The 12,293-nt window shown below is 51.1% G+C and overlaps 5 protein-coding genes across 5 annotated transcripts; 2 read left to right on the forward strand and 3 right to left on the reverse strand.

Moving 5' to 3' along the window:
• Nucleotides 1-412: 412 nt before the first annotated feature.
• UHO2_02796 (putative CIT1 - citrate (si)-synthase, mitochondrial) lies at nt 413-2,148 on the reverse strand (the record flags this gene model as incomplete). The annotated part of the gene is made up of 2 exons (XM_041555584.1): nt 413-1,470; nt 1,797-2,148. The coding sequence occupies 2 exons, from the start codon at nt 2,146-2,148 to the stop codon at nt 413-415; spliced, it is 1,410 nt and encodes a 469-aa protein (XP_041411518.1).
• Nucleotides 2,149-3,398: 1,250 nt separating this feature from the next.
• On the forward strand, nt 3,399-4,053 carry UHO2_02797 (uncharacterized protein; the record flags this gene model as incomplete). Its single annotated transcript, XM_041555585.1, has 2 exons — nt 3,399-3,932; nt 4,027-4,053. 2 exons carry the CDS (start codon nt 3,399-3,401, stop codon nt 4,051-4,053), a joined length of 561 nt encoding a protein of 186 aa, XP_041411519.1.
• Nucleotides 4,054-4,526: 473 nt separating this feature from the next.
• On the reverse strand, nt 4,527-5,207 carry UHO2_02798 (uncharacterized protein; the record flags this gene model as incomplete). The annotated part of the gene is made up of 1 exon (XM_041555586.1): nt 4,527-5,207. The coding sequence occupies one exon, from the start codon at nt 5,205-5,207 to the stop codon at nt 4,527-4,529; it is 681 nt and encodes a 226-aa protein (XP_041411520.1).
• A 2,162-nt stretch (nt 5,208-7,369) lies between these two features.
• On the reverse strand, nt 7,370-8,689 carry UHO2_02799 (uncharacterized protein; the record flags this gene model as incomplete). The annotated part of the gene is made up of 1 exon (XM_041555587.1): nt 7,370-8,689. One exon carries the CDS (start codon nt 8,687-8,689, stop codon nt 7,370-7,372), a length of 1,320 nt encoding a protein of 439 aa, XP_041411521.1.
• Nucleotides 8,690-9,476: 787 nt separating this feature from the next.
• On the forward strand, nt 9,477-9,809 carry UHO2_02800 (uncharacterized protein; the record flags this gene model as incomplete). The annotated part of the gene is made up of 1 exon (XM_041555588.1): nt 9,477-9,809. The coding sequence occupies one exon, from the start codon at nt 9,477-9,479 to the stop codon at nt 9,807-9,809; it is 333 nt and encodes a 110-aa protein (XP_041411522.1).
• Between the last annotated feature and the right edge of the window lie 2,484 nt (nt 9,810-12,293).

Below are 12,293 nucleotides of genomic sequence, written 5' to 3' on the forward strand. Positions count from 1 at the left end.
TCCGCCTCCAAAGCGTTTCTTCTACTCGGGCGAGAAGAATTGGCTTCACGCCTTGCTGCTCTTCTGGATTCTGTCATGCTTGCTCGTCGGTAGTCATTTCACAGGCTCATTCCGCTTTTGAACGGCTTGGTTCTTGCAAGCACACTGTATCAAGGCTGAAGCTGGTAGCACCTGCTCTAGGGGCAGCAATCTGCACAATCAACCCCACCTTGGGACCAAGTCGAGCGGAGGAATCTTTTTGGGTTCGTTATAACAGATAGAGAGTAAAGGAGCATGATACTACAAAGCGCCGAGGGAAAATGATCCTCCTCTCTACAAAGGAGCGATTTCTGCAGGTCGAGAGGCAGTTGCAAAGACCTCGATTTGGAACCACTGAGAAAGAGGCTTTTGGTGCTGCCGGTTCATGGCGCGCTTATTTCTTGAGGAAAGCCTCAAGCGAGTCCATGGACATGGACTTGGGCCGCTCGATGGGCATACCGAGGTATCGGTCAGCAACCAGCTGGGGCAAAGCACCGATGGCACGCGAGATACCAAAGATAACGGTGTAGTAGGTGAACTCGGTCAGACCGTACTGGTAAAGAACGCAACCGGAAGCGGCGTCGACGTTGGGGAACGGGTTCTTGGTCTTTCCGTGCTCCTTGAGAACGCCGGGAGCGATCTGGCTGACCTTCTGGACGAGCTGGACGATGGAGCTGTCCCTAAGCTCAGGGCGGGTGTCGCAGAATTTGCTAAGTGCGGTGAAACGCGGGTCGGGTTGACGAAGAACGGCGTGACCGTAACCAGGAACAACACGACCAGACTTGAGGGTAGACCAGAGGTACTCCTTGATCTGCTCATCGGAAGCGTTCTCACCAACAGCCTTCTGCATGGCAAGAGCCCAGCCAAGAACCTCCTGGTTAGCAAGGCCGTGCAAGGGACCAGCAAGACCGAGCAAAGCAGCCGAGTAAGAAAGGTAAGGGTCGGAAAGAGCGGAACCAACCAAGTGAGCAGTGTGGGCAGAAACGTTGCCTCCCTCGTGATCACCGTGGATGGCAATGTAGAGACGGAGGTAGTCAGTCATACCCTGGTTGTCACCGTAACCGATCATGTTGGAGTAGTTGCCGATCAAGTCGAGGTTCGAGTCAATGGACTGCTTGCCATCACCACGGCCGAAGACGTTGTAGTAGATACGGGCGGCAACGGCGGGGAGCTTGGCAATAAGGTCGATCGAGTCATCGAGGACGGGGGCCCAGTACTCAGTCTTCTTGATACCTTTAGCGTAGGCAGCGGCGAACTTGCTGTCGTGGTTAAGAGCGGCAACGGCAGCAGCGAACTGGGTCATGGGGTGGAGAGTCTTGGGGAAAGAGTCGATGATCTTTTCGACGTGAGCGGGGAGAGCACCCTTGGCAGCGAGCTCGGCGGAGAGAGCCTTGACCTCCTCCTTGGAGGGGACGTTGCCGGTCAAAAGGAGCCAGAGCATGGACTCGGGGACTGCAGTGAGGAGAGGAGAGGAGAGGAGAAGAGAGGAGAAGAGAGGAGAAAAATTGCTTTTGTCAGTAGATGTGCTACTTTTTCCACTTTTGTTGCAGCTGTTGCGTTTGCTTGGAGACATTTGCTCTTGGAGAGCAGAGAAGGCTTTCAAGATAGAAGACAAGCTACGCTGTGACCATGTCCTCCGCTGCAGATGGGAGAAAGTTGTGAGGAAAGGCAGCTTTCGCTCTTGTTCTTGGACGGCGAAACTGGGAAAAGCAGCTTGGCTACAATAACTTTTGAGAGGATCAGAACACTGGGCCAAGGAGCTGTGTTGGGATACTTACGGATCTCGTTACCGTTAAGACCAAGGTGAGCGGCAGTAGGAAGAACCTTCTGGGACTCGGGGATGGACTTGCCGTGGAAAGTGATACCGGTCTCAGAGTCAAGAACGGAACCTTCCCAGAGCATGACCTTCAAGCCACGCATACCACCGAGGAGATGCTGGAGCTGGATCTCGCCGAGCTTGGACTCGCCGTGCTGAGCCTTGAGCTTCTTGAGCTGCTCCTGCTTGCCAGGGATGATCTCGGCGACGGCATCCTTGAGGGTCTTGGTGGAGGCGTATCGGACAGCAGCGGCGAACTGGCGGGTGGGGGCAGCAGCCCGGAGAGCGAGACGGGGTACGGTGAGCGACAACATCTTTAGGAAGAGGGAGGATGGATCAAGATGATGATGATGGAGAAGGGGGAGGCTTAAGACGAGAGGTTGAACGGGCGACAGACAGCTCCGAAGCACTTTCAAGAAAAAGAAAAAAAATCAGCAGTGACGGGGATGATTGGCAGACAGACACACAGAGAGAGGACGGGTTTGAGAACGATTTGCTTCCCTCCAACTCCGGACACACAGAAGCCGTAATCTTGTTTCGAGTCGGTGAAAAAAGAAAGGATCCCAACAGAGCAAGCCCGATCTGACTACCTTGAACAGTGTTGTGAGAGACAAGTTGAATACAACCAACCGCCGATCCCGATGGGATCTGCCTAGATATTCAAGAAATTCAACCGCTTTCCTTTTCTTTTTCCCTTTTCTTTTTTCCCTTTTTCCTCAATCGATATCGAATTCCTTATCCGATAGCCTCGTTATTACAACTGCTTGGAAAGAAAACTCTCCGCCCCAAACTTGGTTGATGTGGCAGCAAAGAGAAGAGCCAAGGTTGTTATTAGGTTGCTTTTCAGGCAGCAGCGTCTGGAGTTTTGTTTACTTCTTTCGGAAGAATTCGGCTCCATCCTTTTCTTCTTGTGCTTCTTGATCAAGCATGGCGCTCGATTCGAGACTGACAAGGTCATCCTCTCATCATCCAAGGCCATCAGCTGGCTCACGCAGCCAGTTCCAACCAATCATAGGCTCAATTGACGCCCTGCATCATGAGCTTGCACCAAGGCCTTCGAAGGATACAACATCATTCATGCTTGACTGCCGCGCCCGACCAGAGCCGCGGTGTTGATCATGTTGAGCCGCAATCATAGGGGAAATGCGTACCGGCAAGATGATCGAGCCGAACACCGAAGAGCGTTGCTCCGGCCGGATGAATTTACTCCGACTTCATCCGAAACCGTTGCTTTGTTAGATCTTCATCTCGAGACAAACCTAACCAAAGAGCGTTTTGGGTTGATTACGTGGCTATGTGTCATCCTTCCCCACCCCACCTAGCTGTGCATGCGCCTCTCCCAGGACACGTCGACCTTTGTCTTCTTGAGTGCCGAACAACGTTGACTGTCACTGAATCTCATCCTTCTTCTTCTCCTTACCACCACACCTTCCCAACGGGCGTCCGGGGCTCAGCGCACATCCCAAGCCCACTTGGACAGACTCGTACGGCCCGCAGCTCTGCAGCAACCACTCACCCACGGAGACCATCGTGGCCAAAGCGAACCAACAGGGTCAGCTCCAACATGAACCGTCGAGCAGGAGCCACAGACAGGCACGCCCTTCTCGCAGGCGGAGCCTACCCCACCTCATCCTCCCTCTCCGCCTACCGCTCCTCTTCGCCCTACGACAGCAACCCCTACCCCTCCACCTCCTCAAACGGCTCCTCCTACCCATCCTCTTCCTCCAACCCATCCGACTTCATCGGCGCACCCAAAAAAGAACCCCCTTCCACATCCTCCTCCTTTTATAGTGATGGAACCTTCGATCGTGCAGCATCCAACTACACCGCAACTCGGACGGCAGAAGATCTGGAAGAACAAAATGATCAACGACTCGATGGTCTAACCGCCCGAGTATCCATGCTCAAAGAGATCACTTTGAACATTGGAACAGAGGTCACAGGTTCAACGAAAGATCTGGCCTCTTTGGGAGAGGCGTTTGAGAATACATCAGCCTTCTTGGGAGGGACGTTCAAAAGGATGAATAAGATGGCCAAGAGGCAGGGAGGGTGGTTCTGTAATATGATGTTGTTCTTGTTGTTCGTCACTTGGTTGTTCGTAAGTGTCATCACCCTTCAATCAATCGGTTTACCCAGTAACCTTTTGCTGACATTTTTACAACCTTCCTATCCTATCCATTGCCATGTCACAGGTCTTCTTATGGTGGTGGAGACGATAACCCCGGCTCTTGCCTCGTTGGCCTACTTTTCTGCACGCATTCTCATCAACAACTTGTATTTGTACCTTTGCAATCTCACCAATTCTCTCAACCTTCCGACTCGATCATCTTGGACACAGCATGCGATCAGAACTCAGCATAACAGGCAGCCATGCACTCATCCGAGCGGACCGGAATTAGAACAATGCGACATTTGAATAAAGAGTAGCCGTCACTTGGACGCCAGACGAAGAATAAACGATGAAACAGCAGCGGCGGCAACAGAGAACCCGACCCCCCCCCCGGCTCTCGACACTTTGGAGACGTAACGGAAGCAAAGCAACGACGAAACTAAGGAACTATATATGTAAAGAGGCTCGACATGTCAAACGCGTGCCGTTGGGAATTGGCATACAGCCGCGAATGGTCAGACAATATCATCCCAACCTCTCCTCGACATCAAACATGACCTCAGCCATCATCTCTCTCTATCCTTACAGCTTCAAAGGCCCAAAAAGCCCCAAGTCCCAAGGGGAGGGCTGCTTGGTCTTATACATCTTCAATCCGTCAAGACTACCCTCCTTCAACGTCCCACTGGGGCTCAGCTTCTTAAACGCTGACTTGGACAAATTAATATGATCCTCCGTACACTCTGTGCACGTGTTAAACACCCTTACCACCACGCAGTGATTGTGATATCCGTAGCACAACTTCACAAACTCTCCGCACTTGGGTCCATCATCCCACTTTTTCATCACCGTACCGACGTGAGAGCTATCCTTCGGGTGCCACTTTTCTCCATCATCGCCGCATTGCGGGCTGAGAAAGTCGGGAGAGAAGTTCCAGGTGACCTTGAAGTTGCCAGACCAGGACTTGTCGTCTTTCTCATGATCATGCGTGAAAAGCTTGCGGGATAGGGCCGAGGATTCATGAGAGGAATCTTTATCGTCGTCCTTTCCACGACGGAGGAGAGAACGCTGTTCCAGTTCGCCCGGAGTGTAGTCCTCGTCCTCGTCATCGCCGATGACCGAGTTGATGAATTGGATTGGCTTGCCCTCCTTGTCCAGGTTGACGGGCAGAGCGGGGGTGGAGCGGGGCGTGGGTCCGGCGGAAGCGCCAAGGCTGATGAGGGCAAAGGTGGCCAAGATGGTGTTGAAGAGCGTGATGCGAGCCATGGTTGCTTGAGTTGTTGTCGAGCGTTGCTGGTGATGTATGCTGATCTTGACTTTGTTGTATGCTGGATGTGAGGGATGAGTGATCCGACAACTTGCTATCTGGTGGTTGGAGAGGTGAGTGGAGAAAAGGATGGTGGTCGTAAGAAGGAGGTCGATATTTAAGTCGAGCAAGACCTCATCCTTTTGTGTAGATTTCAAACGTACCATTGCCTCTCACTTGGTCACCCAAGGCAGGTGACAGCGGAGATACCAATACTGACAAGCGGGACAAGCGGGATGTTCACTGCGGCTCAACAAGCCAAGGCCGCACACCTGCCGAGGTGGCTTGACAGACTGAACGCCACCAATCGCAACTGCACACGCTTGGAGGCGACAGCACCATGTCCTGTGTCCGTCATCGACTGTAGACCAATTACCTGGTCGACACACAAAACCCCTAAGCCACAGTAGCTTGCTCATGATTGACGCTGTGTGGTAAAAAAGAAAGGGCCTATGGTACGACGATCAAAGCATCGAGTCTAGCGACAGGGGCATGTAGTACTAACGAACGCCCTCCCTTCAGGAGCGCTAGTGGCTAGAAAGAATCTCTGGGACGCAAGTGCAGTAATGGACAAGACGATGAAAGGGCCTATGGTACGGCGATCAAAGCATTGAGTCTAGCAACAGGGGCATGTAGTACTAACGAACGCCTTCTCTTCTTGTCAAAGCTACAGCCTAATCCTTGCCGAATGTAGACAGCAAAGTCGCCGTGCATCGTACAACAGAGTGAAAGGAGGAAGGGAGTGATGAAGCAGTTGAATGACAGCAACAAGGGGCTGCCGTTCGAGGAATATAATGTTTGGCACGCGCATGTCAAACGCTTTGTGATGTGCAGTACTGGACAATTGCCTCACACGCTGGCCCGCGCATATCTTTGATGCTGGCGTTGGATTGCTCGTGACATGTCAACTCGGCTGTTCTACAGTTCTGAAACCAACACTTGACGTTATGTAGATTCGCAGCTTCACACCCAACGTCTCACTGTCCGAGAGAAGAGCAGCGCGGATGCATTGCGTGTACGACCTTCTGGCTTCATTAGTAAGTGCCGAGTGAAGCCGCCCCGAAGAGGTCTGTGAATGGCTTCACTCGGCACTTACTAATGAAGCCATTCACGGACCTATTCGGGGCCTGTGAAACCCGGCTCGTGCGCTCGCCTTCCGGGCTCCAAGCACTCTTGGAGAACAAGAGCAGAACTTATAGGGGGCCAGATCCGAGCGTACCGTCGAGTCGTTGGAGCACAGAAGCTCCCATTGTTGAATGAAGTGACACTTAGCGACGATGATCGAGAGATATCAGTCTAAGTACGGTGTTCAAGCTAAAGATCAAAACACTATACTAAATTGACATAATAAAGGAATGTGGCAGGAGCCTCGAGCTCCCTGCTAGATTTATATGCAAAGGTGCGGCACATACCAAAGGGTGGGTGCATCCTACCTAATGACAAGGTATAGCAACGAGTGGGACATAGTTGTGCCCGATCCCCGATCGAATCTGCTCTCTCTCTCTCTCTCTGCCCGATCTCCCGTCAGATCGGATCTATGTCATCCTTGAGATCGGACTGGATCGTAATCTTCAACATCCATGAGAGCTCCCGAGGTCAAAGCGCTCATCGTAGCTCTCCTGTCTGGAATCCTAACTTGGCTTGAAAGTTGTTCGGAAGCTGTTCTTGGTAGGCTTGCTAAAGCGGTACATGACGTCGATCAACAGACTTTCATGTTTCGTTGGTGATCTACCTCGTCTCGCTTATTCAGTCCGTTGAGAGACGAAGCGTTGTCCTGCTGTGTATGGTTGACGTTGCACTGGTTCCACATAGGATACGAGGACGAGCAGGAAAGCTTTTTTTTTTTTTTTTTTTTTTTTTTTTTCGTACCGCAATTTTAACATGCATTTTTTTCTACAGTTTTACTCAACTCTCTCAATTGGTATGTGACAAGTCACAGTCAACAACTTGCTCCAAATCAACGAATCATGCTATGCATCTGGCCCTTGATCCCAAGTAACACATCAAGCACCGAAGACATTCAGCACATTCGATGCGAGTACGAGGTGTTGCTTTCATGTTGTGTTGTGTTGATTGCGAGATATAAGTATGTGTCGGTCATCTTTGCACCTCGCCTGGTCGGTCATCTCTGCACCTCGCCTGGCTTCCGAATGATCCAAACTCGTTGACGAGTGAAAGCCTGCGAGTTGGGAATGTCGACAAACAGCGTTCGGTACTGCAACGTGCCATCTTGATCCTTGATAAGCTCAGCGTGTACTTCTCCGGACGACCATGTTCCAGGCTCCAGCGTTGGACGAGACTTGGGAGCTGACGAAGAGTTGAACGGAGAGCTGATGGCTTCCGTCGAGCTACGGACGACACTTGTCAGCCCACCCATTACTGAGCTCCATGCTCTGCTCAAGGCGTTGTCCGACGACCCGCTGTTGCTTGCTGTTATCGCTGAAGAAGGCCCGCTCGAAGCGTTGCTGGGAGAAGAGCTTGCTTTCTCGCTGTCAATTGCATCCTCAGCACCGTCCAGACCAAGTTGTTCACCCAACCACTCACCACCTTCCGTCACCTTTCGGCCGACCCACTTTCCAGCCTCCACCACTTGATACCTTGCAGTCTGCCAAATCGACCAATCCTCACCCTTCTCTCTCGCTCCAATCCAGAACCGCAGCAACATCTTCTCCTCTCCGGTTCTCTCGTCCGTAAATGACACCGACGGCACGGATCTTGACCGTCTCCTATTCTTCACAGAAGGCGGGTTGAGCGGTGAGAAGTCACTCGAGCCGCTCGAGTCAACCGGCGAGGTCCTGAAGCGGTACGGTTTCAGAAGATGCTCCGCAATCCCACTGCTGTTCTGTACATGCTTGCATGCATCAGCGTAGATAACGGTGGGACTGTTCTTAGCGAACAGCTCACTAGTCAGCGCGTAGACAAGCACAAAAGTGAGAGCGCCGCCGCCGAAGATGAGCATGGTTCGTGAGGATTGTACTGTTGCACGAGCTACTTTTTGGCCGGTTTTGAGCTTCGACCACCGTTTACCTTGTCCGCTTGCTCGGTCGATTAGGGTTGGTTTCGAGTCGAATTCTCCTCCGCCGACGGACAATGCAGCCGTACTAAGCGGAATGCCTCCGCCTCTCGAGCCTGAGGCTGCATCCAGAGCTGCTTCTGCGGTTGCGTTGAACCTCGGTCGAGGCTGAGCTTCGGAGAGAGACGAAGAAGAGGATGAGGAGGACGACGCTCGGAGCTCATCGAGAATTTGTCGCTGCGTGAATGCTGCTTTGGAGCCTTTGAGATCGTTGGAGTTTGCCTTGCCTTTGTCGCTTGCTCTTAAGGTCGAACCGTGAAAGCTCCGTCGAGAAACGGTGCGGCTTGAAACTATAACGGGGATTCTGGCTACACCGCCAAGCAGGCGTAAGGATTGCGCGAGAGCCATGAGAGGTTGTGGGGACGTCATGCTGTCGCAGTCCTGCTTGATGAAGCTTACCGTCGACCGTGGTGAAGCGGGAGGTGAGCTTTAGGAGCAAGAAGGACGAAAAGGCCGTTGGTTGGTGGGTAAGCTTCCTTGTTGCAGAAGGCGGTTCAGCTTGTCCGAAATCCGAGCGATCAAATTTCCGGCCGGCTCAGTTTTACTCCACTTCCCATGGTCTGAGCGCGGCTGAGTTGTGCAGTTGCGGCAGGACCCTGAATTGTGGAAAGTGTTGGTCCCGATAACTGGCGATCGGGGAGAGTCGAAGTACGATGTCACTGCTGGTTTAGACAGAAACATTGTGGTCACGGTTGCTTGTGTGACTTTGTGGAGTGCGCAAAGAGCGGCAACGCCTAGCTGGCCAGAATGCGGAAAGAGCAGTCTTGACAAGCTTAATCGAAAAGTCTAGTCGCCTCTTCTCCCTCCACCATCTCTCTTTCAATCGAGTGTCATCGCAGCAGCACAACATCATCAGTCATTCAATCACAGCAGTTCTTCAGCCGTCTCGCGCACTGGTCGAAAGCATCGCTGCAACGCCAGTCAGATCATCTGAACCTCAAACTCGCAAATCCACTTCTCCTCAGCCATCCGTCCGCTTCACTTGCAGGCCGTGAAAGAGCTCGAGCTCGAGCGCAAACTGTATCATCTCCACGAGCTCATCGGCACCAAGCGTGCTGGCGCTGGAGGTGCCCACCCTAACACACCAGCTCGCTGATAGGAGACAGACTTGCCAGAACGGACAGCGGTAACGAGACGCTGAAAGAATACTCTCAAGATGGGCATGACACACAAACAATACCTTTGCAGCCAACGCATCTTTGGCTGCAAAGAGTGCAAGACGCACCTCACGATCATCGAGAACCTCGTCAGCCGCGCTTTCAACGGTCAGCATGGTCGAGCCTACCTCTTTGATTCGGTCGCCAACATTACTTTGGGAGAGCCTGAGGATCGACACATGACTACGGGTCTGCATACAGTACGGGATATCAGCTGCATCAAGTGCAAGACCACGCTCGGCTGGAAGTATGATCGAGCGTACGTTGCTGCGGAGAAGTACAAGGAGGGAAAGTTCATTCTTGAGAAGGAGCTGACGGTTGACGTCCAGTAATCGTCTCGTGCCTAAGGTCTCGCACTCCATCTTGAAGCCCCGACCGACCAAGCCCGTCCCACAAACACGAACAAGTAAGAAAGCAGCATCTATTGCAGGCCTCTTTAAACACGCAAGACACTCAGCCGGCTGTTGTCATACACATTTCGAAGCTCATACGCAACTTTATGCCCGGAGTCGGCACCAACTCTCGCCGCAGGACATGATACAGCCTTCCCAGACATCATCCACCCGCTCTGACCCGGACAACATCGGCATCGTCTCGCTCCACTTGGCGGGCAAGATACAGGTTTGCTAGCTCATCCATCGGCCTATCTGATGACGGCTGACCGCGGCGGCACAGAAAAGAAAAGGACATGAAATCGAAGGCAAATTGAAGAAACGGAAAAGAAAAGATCATCTGGAATTGCGGGGCCCACTTTGGTAGACCGATGGACTGCGCTCTGCTGTGCTGTTGTTTTGAGCATCAGCAACTCGAGATCCGAGTTGACCGGCGACGATTGCTGAGGCTGGTTGGAAGCAAAAGCGGCAGCATCGAGCATGATCGTAGCGAGCCTGTGGATTTGCAGCTCGCTTAAGCTTTAGCGATTTGGCTCCATCTCGACCTCGCCTTGCTTCCCCCACCCTTTCTGTTGTTAACTCTTGGAGCTCACAGTCAACAGCCTTAGATCGGATCTGTTCGCATAGCATGCCGGCTTTCAGTCGATTGATCTTGCTGCGGTCTTTGATACTTTCCGAGTTGGCATGCACTCAGGCGATGCGGCGTCGTTGAAGTTAGGAAAAAAAAAAAAAAAAAAAAAGGGGTGAGATCGAGTCGGCAGCGGGTTTGAAGGGTCCGCGACAGCCACAATTGCAGATAGGCGAGCACCCATGGGCTAATGCAGATCAAGCATTGTTTTCTGCTATCTAGAGCAGCGCTGTGTTATTGAACGTAATGCTTCCCACGCGGTCTTTAGGCTGCAATATCGGGATGCTTGTACGAGGTTCACTGAATGGCAGCGATGGATGACAGATGTCATTGAGTCGATCTTATGAAAACTCGGAGGATTTTCTGACCAATAATCTGAGATATAATTGGGGCGTCGAAAATCACGAGTATTTTATGACAAAGGTATCGATCCAACATGATGATGAAAGGTGACGTAAGCCGATGGTGAAGAGATTGGGAGAGGTCGATCTAATCAGAGATTTGGTAGAACCGATCTGACAAGAGATCAGGTGCAACACAGTCCCGCTCGTTGTCATGGTAGATCATTAGGTAGGAGTACTCCCACCTTTGGCAGCTGCCACACAAATGTATATACAGCATGCACATAAACTGTCCCATAATTTTACATGTCACCATACATCACTCTAATGCTCAATAGCTATAAGTTGTATTGCCACACTGTCTGATATCATCTGAAAGCCCTGCTTCTTCTCTCCAAGACTGTGTAATTGATATTGACATTGACTAAAAAAATTGTGCTATGAAGAAGAGCTGATTATTTTTTTTTAATTGTGGGACAGTTTATGAAGCACTCCTTGAGAACACCTTAGTACTTTGTATTCCCTCCTTTGGCCTTCAGAACCACCTTGATACAGTCTGGCATGCTCTCTATTAGCATCCTACATGTCTCTGGAGTGATCACTGTCCATTCAGCTTCACATCTCTTGAGCAGTTCATCCCTGGACTTTGCAATCATACTATACCATGAAAGTCACATTTTGAGATGGTGCCAGAGGTGTTCAATCAGGTTTAAGTCTGGCAACTGTGCTGGCCATTGCATAACCTTAATGCTATTGCTTTCCAACCATGTTATTGTCTTCTTTGACATGTGTTTTGGGTCATTGTCTTGCTGAAATGTGATGTCAGTGTATGCATGCTGAAGCTGCAAATCTGAGATTGTTTTCAAAAGCTTGTCATTCAAAATATCAATGTATTGGTCTGAATTCATTGAACCCAGCACCAAGCACATACCTCCCACCCCTTCCCATGTCATACAGCCCCAGATCATGATGGAGCCACTGCCAAACTTGACCATTGGCCTGACAAGCTTGCTGTTGAAGCTGGCATTCTTAATCCAACAGAACTGCTTACCATCCAGTCCAAAGAAGTTGATCTTTGTCTCATCGGACCATACCACATTCTTCCAATCCTCAACAGTCATGTCCTTGTGCTCATTAGCAAATTTGAAATGGGCTTTGTAATGTCTCTTGAGTCTCTGCAGTTTTTTCACTAACCTTCATGCTTTGTAACAACAGTAATGAAGTGCTTTTCTTACTGTGGTTGGGCATACTTTGATTTGAAATGTCTCCTGCAGTGCATGACATGCTTTCCTGACCATGGAGGTTGAATTGAGCTCAAAATAGTGATCCAGGAAGCAAACATGACGAGGCTGGAGTTTTCTCAGCTGGCCCCCCTTTGACTTTGGAACATTAGCAGAGGTGCTTTTGCTGATGTGATTCACAGTAGACTTGCTCATACCAAGTTGCTCAGCAACT

The sequence above is a fragment of the Ustilago hordei genome (assembly GCF_900519145.1).
Source record: "Ustilago hordei strain Uho2 genome assembly, contig: UHO2_contig_04, whole genome shotgun sequence".
Lineage (NCBI taxonomy): Eukaryota > Fungi > Basidiomycota > Ustilaginomycetes > Ustilaginales > Ustilaginaceae > Ustilago > Ustilago hordei.